A 10350-nucleotide genomic window follows, 5' to 3' on the forward strand; every position below is an offset into this window, starting at 1 on the left:
GGAGGGAGCAGGATACTTCTGTCACTCAAAGGCAGAGTCAGCAGAGGGAAGCAGAACTTCTTCTCCTCTTCCTGCTCTTAGAGGCCTCTCAAGATGAACTGTGGAAGTCCTGGGCGATGGCCCTTCTGTGGCATGACTTCTGTGGCCTTCCTCCTGGTTCTGTGTCTCCACCTGCAAGGTATGGTTTGGTGGGGCTGGAGGGCTTATTGTCATTCAGACATCGTCAATGCAAACCCTCCAGGTGTCCCTATTTTCCAGGGACAGTCCCGGAATTAAAGAAGCCATCCCAGTTTCTGATTTGATCCGGGAATGCCCCGCTTTTCCTTAAAGGTAAAGGGACCCCTGACCATTAGGTCCAGTCATGGCCGACTCTGGGGTTGTAGCGCTCATCTCGCTTTATTGGCCAAGGGAGCTGGCATACAGCTTCCGGGTCATGTGGCCAGCATGACTAAGCCGCTTCTGGCGAACCAGAGGAGCGCACGGAAACGCCGTTTACCTTCCCACCGGAGCGGTAGCTATTTATCTACTTGCACTTTTGATGTGCTTTTGAACTGCTAGGTTGGCAGGAACAGGGACCGAACAACGGGAGCTCACCCTGTGGCGGGGATTCGAACCGCCGACCTTCTGATCGGCAAGTCCTAGGCTCTGTGGTTTAACCCACAGCGCCACCCGCGTCCTTTTCCTTAGGATGTCCCTATTTTCATTGGAGAAATGTTGGAGGGTATGGAATAGGACATCCCCAGGGCTTTTTCTATAAAAATAGCATTGGACGTCCCTATTTCCATCAGAGAAATGTTGGAGGGTATGTAAATCCCTAATAGTCCCTCAATCTATCTTCTGAGCACCAGCTGCTGGAAACCACAGGAGGAACGTGGGCTCTTGTGCAGGTCCAGCTTGCCGGTTTCCCACGGGCATCTGGGCGGCCATTGTGAGAACAGAATGTTGGATACGATGGTCCTGCAGGGTCTTCTTCGGTTCTTACCTGACTCCTTTGCTATTTGGGATTTTTTAGATTTGCTAAGTTGCCTATATCTTAACAAGGCATTTTGGGTATTGGGGGGTGGGGCAGGCAATGAGCTTTTGGCTCAGCCAAAAGAGGATTTTCAGGCTCTGTCAATCCTTGGTTGTCAGGCTCCCCTGTAAGTACAGGAAGCCAGGGAGGCTGTCTGCTATAGACAGCAGTATGTTATGTGTGTATAAAAGTGTCAGCTGACACCAGGTGATTAGCAGGAGAGTGGTTCTGCCCATCTGTCAACTTGGTCTTGGAGATGCTTGAGATTGAACCCAGAACTTTTTGCATGCAAGGCATGCGTTCTGCCACTGAGCAAAATCCCTTCCCTACATCTCATGATGGCTTAGTTGCTTGGAGCATGATGCCGGTAACACCAAGGTTGCAGGTTTGATCCCCATTTGGGACAGTTGCATATTCCTGCATTGCAGGGGGTTTGACTAGACTTCCAACTATACAATTCTATGATCCTGTTATTCTTTCGGGCTTTAACTGAAGCACAGAAAGCCAGGAAGTGTCTCAGACTGCTGTGCATGATTATTTTATTCAAGAAAAATTCTCTTTTAAAAAAAACAACCCATGCTGATTTCTTTAAAAGGCTTCACTTAAAAACAACAATAAACAGCTGTCAGTAGCATTGGTAGAAAGTCTCCCTCGCCTCCTGTACTTACAAGGAAGCCCAGCTGATGGTGTCAGGTGGTTTTCAGGAAACACAAGCGCCCAGTGAAGCTACAGAGTGTAGACCCCTGGAAAGAGGATTTGCAGTATGGTAAAAAAAGGGACGTTCACAAACCTCTCCTCCATTTCAAAAGTAAGGTTACCACAACAAAAAGCTCTCATCGTACCCCGCACACGAGAATTTGACCCAATTTTTCCCCTCCTCTTTGATAATTGTTGAATGCAATTTCTTTTCTCGCTAATGGATGGGGAATGATAGCAGGGGAATGTGGAAGGAAATTTGCAGCACTGCTCCAATTGCAGAAAATGAGAGCTGGTCCACCCCTAGGGAATGGCACGGCACTGTGCCTTAAAGCTGGAGTAAGAAGAAGAAGATCCAATATTCATTGATTTATTTGCCCACTGTAAACCACCATTTAAGGGTGGTTTACAATGTGGTTAACAGCATAAAATCATATGCTAGTAATCAAACAAACAAGAATCAACTTGCACACCTAGAGCAGACAGACTGAAATGGGAGATAAGATGTAAATGCAGGTGGAGAGAAGACTAGAATCTTGAGAGTGGATGATGGTAATGCAATATTGCCAATGCAGATCATTTCTTCCCTTTTCATTTTTCCTAGTCTTGTTCTCCCCCCCTTCTCTCATGTTTGCCTTTATTGCGATTATTGCCAGCACTTGACCTGGATCTTGTTAACACGATGCTCTTGGCCTGCCCATTGCCTGGGGCGAATGTCCTATAGGAGAGATGAGTCCGTCCCTAGCGATGAAAGCCATGCTTTTGTTTTATTACTTATAGATTAGGAAAATGTTTTGTGGCTGGGAGCCAGAATTCCTGGGTAATGTTCCAAATGCACTCAGCGCTTGGGAATGAGAGGCAGTATCGGGTATCAAATTTGTGGGCGTGCCTGGTGCGGTGATTAGCAGTTGCGACACTGGAGGATAAGGCGTGAATTATTCTTAATTCAGATCAAGGCTGGTTTGTGCAGGGGAAATGCGTCCAACGCAGCTTTTCATAAGAAAGGACAGGATGGATCTAGATGGTGGCTAATGGCTTCCAAAACCAGCCATGGCAGTAGATGCATAGTTGCTGGAAACTGCAAGAATACTCTTGTGCTTTTATCCTACTTGTGGGTTTCCCACAGGCACCTGGTTGGCCACTGTGAGAACAGGATGTTGAATTAGATGGGCAATTGGCCTGATCCAGCAGACACTTATTGAGTCAATTTCCATAAATGTATCCTGCAGAATGTCTCCAGTCTGTAAAGCAGTGCTCCTTGCGCAGGTGCAAAATTGGCGTTCAACACCTCTACTGTGCTTGCAAGTGTGCTACAAACGCAGGCTTGCGCTCATACGATACATTTGTATGTACAGTGGTACCTCAGGTTACATACGCTTCAGGTTACATAGACTTCAGGTTACAGACTCCGCTAACCCAGAAATAGTACCTCGGGTTAAGAACTTTGCTTCAGGATGAGAACAGAAATCGTGCTCTGGCAGCGTGGCGGCAGCAGGAGGCCCCATTAGCTAAAGTGGTGCTTCAGGTTAAGAACAGTTTCAGGTTAAGAACAGACCTCCAGAACCATCTTAACTCGAGGTACCACTGTACTATATACACTAACGGAGCAAATGTCTCAGATAACTCCCCACTGCCTCTTCTCACTTTGCATTATCCGAGGCTGCGTACACATTGCCATTTACTCTGGCTCCGGCGCACTCCCACTGCTGGCTTTTAAATTTGTAAACACACATTACCCACGACGCAGAGATACCTTGTGGTTTCTCGACAAATACTGCCATTTGATGCATTCCTCCTCAAACCAGCCTCAGCCCAAAAAGGAAAACTTAAGGCACATTTACTTCGCTGTTAAACGTTGGTGTGTACGTCTGAGCCATTGCACGTGGGCAGACGACAGCTTCATCAATAGGGGTATCTGGGGTTACAGCAGTGGGAAAACCAAAAGGATGATGTGCATTGGAAAAAGACACTCCCAGCCTCTCTCTCTGGTGTGTACAGCACTGTGCGATTGCAACTTGAAACGGAGCGGGGCCAAATGATCTTGCTGCATTTAAAGCCACTGATGTGCATGTCCACATTTGGACAAAAGGGTAAAATGTGGGTGAGCATAGATCACAATCAACCAGCTATATTCCAACACTCTTGGAATCCTTCCCACCTACCTGCCCAATTGCAACTAGGTTCTCATGAGCTCTTCGGTTACTCCACCTTAGCAAACCCAGAATGCAGCAACTCCCCTTTTGTTCCAATAATTTGTTTGCTGCCGGGTGAGACACAGGAGGTGTTAGAGGAGGGATGAGCAACATGCGGCCCTCCAGATTAGGGCTCCCCCCCCCAGCTGGAACTCACCCGAACTCAGTTCCGGCACCTCTCAGGTGGGCGCCATTGCCATGAAAAGAGAACAAGGAGAGTTCATGGAGAGTTCCGGCACCTTTTTTATCTAGAAAAAATAGCACGGCTCCAGATATCCCTGGAGTACAACTCCCATCATCCCTGACCACCAGCTATATATGTTGGCTGGGACCGATGGGAATTGGGAGCTCAACCATGTTTGGAGGAGAGGCACAGATCTGCGATGAAGGAGCTAGGCGTCCTGATTCCTCTTTAATGGAAAGCATGGTGCCCGTGTCCCCGAGAGATTTGCTCATGTCAACATTCCCACAGAAGGGCCCACCCCACCCCTTTCCCAGTTGCCCCTCCCTGACACACACAGAGCGTGTGAACTGAAAGCAAGCGTCCTCAATAAGCCTTTGTTTGCTTTGGTTGTTGTGAGCGGCAGTCTGTGTTCTCCACACCCCTAGACTTCTATGCCACCCACGGGTTGTGGTACCCAGCCTACTCCTCCCATCTTAGCAAGCTGCTTTCCTGCCTTCCCTCCTTGTGCTTCCAAGAATCTCGTCATCCATCAGTGGCCTCACTCAGCACAAGCTGAAACTGATTTTAAAGATCCTCGTGACTTGCTGTGGAAAGAATGATTCTCCAATGTGAGCCTGGTAATTAAGGTGCTTGACAGCATTCCTGAGTGCCTTCCTTTCAACTCCATTAAGATGTAAAAAACGAGGGCTGTCATTCAGTTAAAGCGATTTTGTGTTGAGTCAATTTTACTGCATCCCGATTGCTGAACTGAGGGGCAGCCTAGACTTCTTTAAAATTTTAAAAACCAAACGAAAACAGCCGTGCCTGGTGGACCTGATTGGATGGAAGGCAGGGAGGTCAACAATAGGGGGAGCCAGAGCCAATGACAGGCAAGTCTTGTCCCAGTCTTTCTCCCTTCTGAGTTTACAAGGGCAACACTAACTTAGGAGGAGGAAACTGACAGGTATGGACTGGTTGTAAGTAAGAACGCTGTCAAATGGGAACTGGCACACACACAGTGGTGGAGCAATATACCCTTTTGCCGTAATGGACCAGCTACCACTGTAAAAAAGTGCACCTTTTAAAAAAGCAAAAGCAAGCAACCGTTTAACTGACCCAATTAAATCTGCATAATATTTGTACACATGAGCAAAACAAATTCTGGGAGCTGCTGTTAAGGGTGCTGAGAGTTATTAGAAAAACCCCTACAGTATTTCCCTCGCAGAGCTACCATCTCTAGAGTTCCCACGTGAAGAGAGATTTATTGTTAAACCGCTGTGGGAACCTGCGAGGGTAATGGAGCATCTCAGCTCCCCTAACAAACTACAGCTCCCAGAATTCTTTGGGGGAAGCCATGACTGCTTAAAGTGGTATCGCAGTGCTTTAAATGTTTGGTGCAAAGGCAGATCCTTGGTCCACCTAGCTTCCCATCGCTGTAGCCTCTAACACAGGGGTGGCCAACTCCCAAGAGACTGCAATCTACTCACAGAGTTAAAAACTGGCAGTGATCTACCCCCTTTGTCGGGGTTCAGGTCAAATTATTTGTTGAGCTTTTTTTTAGGGAGGAGGAAAGCCCGTTTTTTTGGTGGGGGTGCAAGGCTTTAGGGGAGTCAAAGTCCAGATCTCGATCTACCTGTTGAACATGCCTGCTCTAACAGACTCCAGGATTTACAGAGGGGGCTTGCTATCTGAGTTCGTTCACCAAAAGTTATTGTAGACTTAGCAGCCAGGCAGGGGCTCTACCACAGAACCACGTAGTGGGTTGGGCCTGGCTCTTCCCCTCTTCCCCTCTTCTCTCTTGCCATTGTCTCCGTTCTGCGTCAGTGCTCCCTGAGCCTCCACACCTTTAACTGCACTGGCAGACCAAAGGCAACAGGACAGGTTGTCGTGGCGCATCCCAGAATGCCATGGTACTATTCCTGTAACCGGCCGCTTTGTCTCTTTCTAGGCTCAGCCTCCAGATGCATCGAAGGGTCGTCCACGGAAGACCTGCAGCCCATGCCTCCTGGGGTCCAGCGGAACTCTCTGCCCAGCGGCCTCATGCAGCCCGACGTCTCGTCAATGGGGCGAAGAGATTGCATCCCTGATGGAGGAGACACCCGCATAGTGGGAGGCAGCCCTGCGACCTTTGGGGGACAGGCAGGGGGCTCTTCTACAAGTGGTCCCAGTTCACCAGGGGCGAGCCCCTTCCAATCTGGCAAGCCAAGCCGGCCTGGGCTGTTGGGGTCTATATTTGGAGGGACGCTCCCTCCTCCGTTATGGGCACCAAATGTGAAACCTGGCATGCCAGGTTATGGGGCTGGCGTTGGGTCATATGGCTATGGCCCTGGATATAACAGCCAGGGTTTTCCCCGCCCAGTGTGGAAGAGACCTGGGTTCCCTTACATACCGACTGCTGAGGAGCGGGGTGGAGGCTACATCCCAATACGAAACGAGCCACCTAGGCTATATCCATACGGCGGCGGTGGAGCAGTGGCAGGGGGATCGACTTACAGCGGCGGGTCCGTAGCATACGGGCCGAGAGGCACGTATGACGGCAGCTACGGGCCCGTCCCTGCAAGTGTGCAGCCAGGCGGACAGCGAGACAGCGGGGATAAAGAAAACCCTTGCACTCAAAACTGTTAGGGCAAAAGGCTGGTCCACATCCTGGGAACTTGAGGCAGGGTGGGTGGAATGTCAGCTCAACTCTTCTGAGAGGAGTATGTGATCTTAGGCTGTGTTTTCCCCCAAAACTTTAGGACCCCTACCCTTAAAAAAAAAATAAAACACATTCAAAAGACACGGTTATGAGTCCTCCTATCCAAGGAGTTTTCAGAACTTTTGCCTAACAAATATGCTCCAAACCGCCATAGAGCTACAAGAGTTTTCTGGAGGAATCAGAGATGGAACCCTGGCGGTCATCTAGCCCAAGGCAGGAATCTCAACCAAAGCACCCCTGGCAGATGGCCGTCCAGCCTCTGCTTAAAAACCTCCAAGGAAGGAGAGTCCATCTCCTCTCAAGGGAGTCTGTTCCACTGTCAAACAGCTCTTACTGTCAGAAAGCTCTTCCTGAAGTTTGGTCGGAATCTCCTTTCTTGTAAACTTGAATCCATTGGTTCGGGTCTTACCCTCAGGAGCAGGAGAAATAAGCTTGCTCCATTGTCCATGGGACAGCCCTTCAGATGATTTGAAGATGGCTATCATATCTCCTCTCAGTCTCCTCTTTTCTAGGCTAAACATACCCAGCTCCCTCAACCGTTCCTCATAAGGCTTGGTTCCCAGACCCTTGATCATCTTGGTTGCCCTCCCATGGCCATCCAGTTTCAAATTTGTAGGGTAGCTGTTTCCCAATCAATGCCCCCTTGCTTTTTCCATTAGGAAACCCTCCCTTCTCAACCCCCCTTGGTAGCCCAGATCCCAACACAAAATCACTTGCTCTCAGCTTGCTGGTGTCACAAGTCTGTCCCAGTCCCAGATGTCTGAAACAGTGGCTCAGTAGGTTAAAGTATGTCATATGGATCGACATGTCCAGTCAGGCGCCAAAATCCTTTGCTCAAGCAATAGTTGCTAGCTCGTCGCTTGATTAAGAACCAGTTTACATGACCTAGTTGGGCAGGCTTTGTCTGTGCCAACATAAGTGAAGCCGACGGCCATCTTGGACCAGGCCTGCATAGCGTAGTGCAGCCCTGAGGGGAGTTAAACCTGCCTGAGATGGCAAAATCAAAGGGGCTGTTTGTATCAAAATTGTTTTATAGTTGCTTGTGATGTCAGCCTGATTGTTTTGTGCATCTCTCTCTCTCTCTTTTTGAAGCAGAATGTATTAAAGAACCTCTGCCACCTCTTGTCACCTGCTTTTGTTATGTACCATTATGTCACTTGGAAGCAAAGCCTTTTTTTTGTATTCTCGTCGGGCCAAAATGCTTGTATTAAAATCCTATGTACTGTAATGCCATCTAATGGTCTTCTTTTGGAACAGATCCTGGGCCTCTGAGCAAATCCCCCTCTGGGGCCATCTTGCTAGTTTGGGGAGAGGGGTAGAAAAGAATGGGAACGAAACTGCAATGCTGGAAAGGAGTCTAACAGCATCCAGCAGATCTGGAGTTTTGAACTAAGTCGCCTTCCCAATCTGAGGTGGAAATCACTAACACAAATCAGAGCTTTCCCTCTTCATTTCTAATATTGTGGTGCAACAGACATCTATAGGAAACGGCACAGAGAAGGGAGGCCATAAAGCTACGCTGAAAGAAGAACTCTCGAAAGTCTCCTGGCTTTTCTCCGGACTGCCCCATCCCTGCCCAAATTTAAGTGTTCAACAGGAACAACACACATTTCCAGTTTCTCTCTAAAGTCTTTAGTCGGGTGTTGATAGCAACATCCAAAGAGGACTTTGCTGTTAAATTCACTCCATCATACAATGCTTGGTGGGTTATGGGATTGCTGTGGTGGGGCTGTCACCCTTTTAAATTATCCTCTTCTGATGGATGGCCCTCAATCCCCGTGGTTCAGTTTTTCAAGAAATAAAGGATACGATCTGTAAGACCTGGCCAACCCACAAATGTGGGTTGCCTAGATACCATGCCTATATACAAGTGTGGGTTTGCCTATGTACCATTTCCCTGGGAAGTCGCAGTGAAGCTACGAACAGAATTGACTACAGCGGCCTGGGTGGGCATCCCGCCTCATCTGTTTCCGGCTAATGAAATGAACCTTAATTGCTACGGCCTGTTTGGAGGCTTCCACATTCGGGACACAACCATCCTTCACCCGCTTTGATTTACTGCACTGAGGAACATTATTTCTGGTTTCTGATGGAAGACAGGATACTGGATAGACCTGCTTTTGTTGACTCGCGGCCTGCCCAAATCCCAGCAACTGATGCCTCAAAGCATCCTTCCCCACTACATTAAGAATTATGACAATTATGATATTTCACTTGTTCCATAAGGAAATGCTGTTACACATCGGGAAGCAGAGCGAGAGACAGAGACTGGGTGGCGAAGAACACCTGCACGTTTAACTTTGCATTAGATTGTAGAGTTGCAAATGGAGGTCCCTGTTAGGTCAGAGGAGTGCTAGCACCCTGCTCAAAAAGCTCCCATGTGGGTCTTAGAGTCCAGCTGTTCGTAAGGTGCCCTTTTAAAAACCAAAACAAATCCCCAAAGCTGCTCCCCCTTCATCTTGCAGAGAAGATAAGCGACGTAAAACCGGACTGAAAACAGAACCCCAAATTTTATTGCGATGCCGCTATAGCCCTGCTATCTGGCCGCACTGAATGGTCTGAGGGACAAACGACGCTGTTGCGTTATGAAATCTAAGCCTGCTCCAGGCTGGTTAGAAGGACCCAGGTGAGGAAGCCATTTCGTAGTTCTCAGATTAAACGAGGGTATAAGCAAACTATCATGCCTTTCTTTGTTAGGACCTTCCAGGACAGCTTACGGAGGTCTGTGGGCTCCCCCTCAAAAACTAGAAGCTCTCAGTCGGCAGTGAGGCCTAACCCTTTCCCCCTCAGGTTGCAATCCAATATAAGCAGGATCAATGGAGCCTTTCTTCTGGAGGCTAATAGTAGATCAGAGGTTGGGGGGGGGGGAGTGTTCCATCAGGATTGCAGGGTAAGAGGAAAGGGTTAACCCCACCCTCACTCTGCTCAGTAGCTACTGCGATCTCAATCCTGTTCATTGCCCCTCCTTGTCCCAATGGTGGCAAGTTACATTTCTAGAATTTTACACCCCAATTGCTTTCATGTTATTTGTTTTGAAAACACGGAACTAAGCTTTTCTGTATAAACACACACACACACACACACACACACACACACAGAGAGAGAGAGAGAGAGAGAAGTGTCGATATGCCTACATTTGGGCATCTGCCAACCTAGGAGTTCAAAAGCACGTCTAAGTGCAAGTAGATCAATAGGTACCGCTCCGGCGGGAAGGTAAATGGCGTTTCCGTGCGCTGCTCTGGTTCGCCAGAAGCGGCTTAGTCATGCTGGCCACATGACCCAGAAGCTGTACATCGGCTCCCTCGGCCAATAAAGCGAGATGAGCGCCACAACCCCAGGGTCGGTCACGACTGGGCCTAATGGTCATGGGTCCCTTTACCTTTTACTAGCACAAAAGACAAATGTAAGCGAGTTAAACAATGTGCACCTGAGGGAATTGGTTAGAAAGAACCCTGACCCCTTCTGGACTCATGGCCAGCCTTTGACAGGGTTGAAAGCCTCCGCACAAATCTGACCTATAGATGAGTCCTCTGCAAATTACTTTGGTCGACGCTGGTAACAGAAATTGGAAACAGAACTTGCACAGAAG

At 48.5% G+C, this 10350-nt stretch overlaps 1 protein-coding gene across 1 annotated transcript; it reads left to right on the forward strand.

The window, feature by feature from the left end:
- Window positions 1-34: 34 nt before the first annotated feature.
- Window positions 35-7989, forward strand: LOC114592121 (uncharacterized). Its single transcript, XM_077920799.1, has 2 exons — window positions 35-178; window positions 6012-7989. The coding sequence occupies exons 1-2, from the start codon at window positions 94-96 to the stop codon at window positions 6686-6688; spliced, it is 762 nt and encodes a 253-aa protein (XP_077776925.1). The 5' UTR covers window positions 35-93; the 3' UTR covers window positions 6689-7989.
- The last annotated feature ends 2361 nt before the right edge of the window (window positions 7990-10350 follow it).

The sequence above is a fragment of the Podarcis muralis genome, chromosome 2 (genome assembly GCF_964188315.1).
Source record: "Podarcis muralis chromosome 2, rPodMur119.hap1.1, whole genome shotgun sequence".
Taxonomy (NCBI): Eukaryota; Metazoa; Chordata; class Lepidosauria; order Squamata; family Lacertidae; genus Podarcis; species Podarcis muralis.

Bases quoted from the DNA above. Each gene is read 5' to 3' on its own strand.
- LOC114592121 (XM_077920799.1), top strand. From the start codon at position 94: ATGAACTGTGGAAGTCCTGGGCGATGGCCCTTCTGTGGCATGACTTCT. The intron at 179-6,011 runs GTATGGTTTGGT...GTCTCTTTCTAG, and splicing joins TCTGTGTCTCCACCTGCAAG to GCTCAGCCTCCAGATGCATC.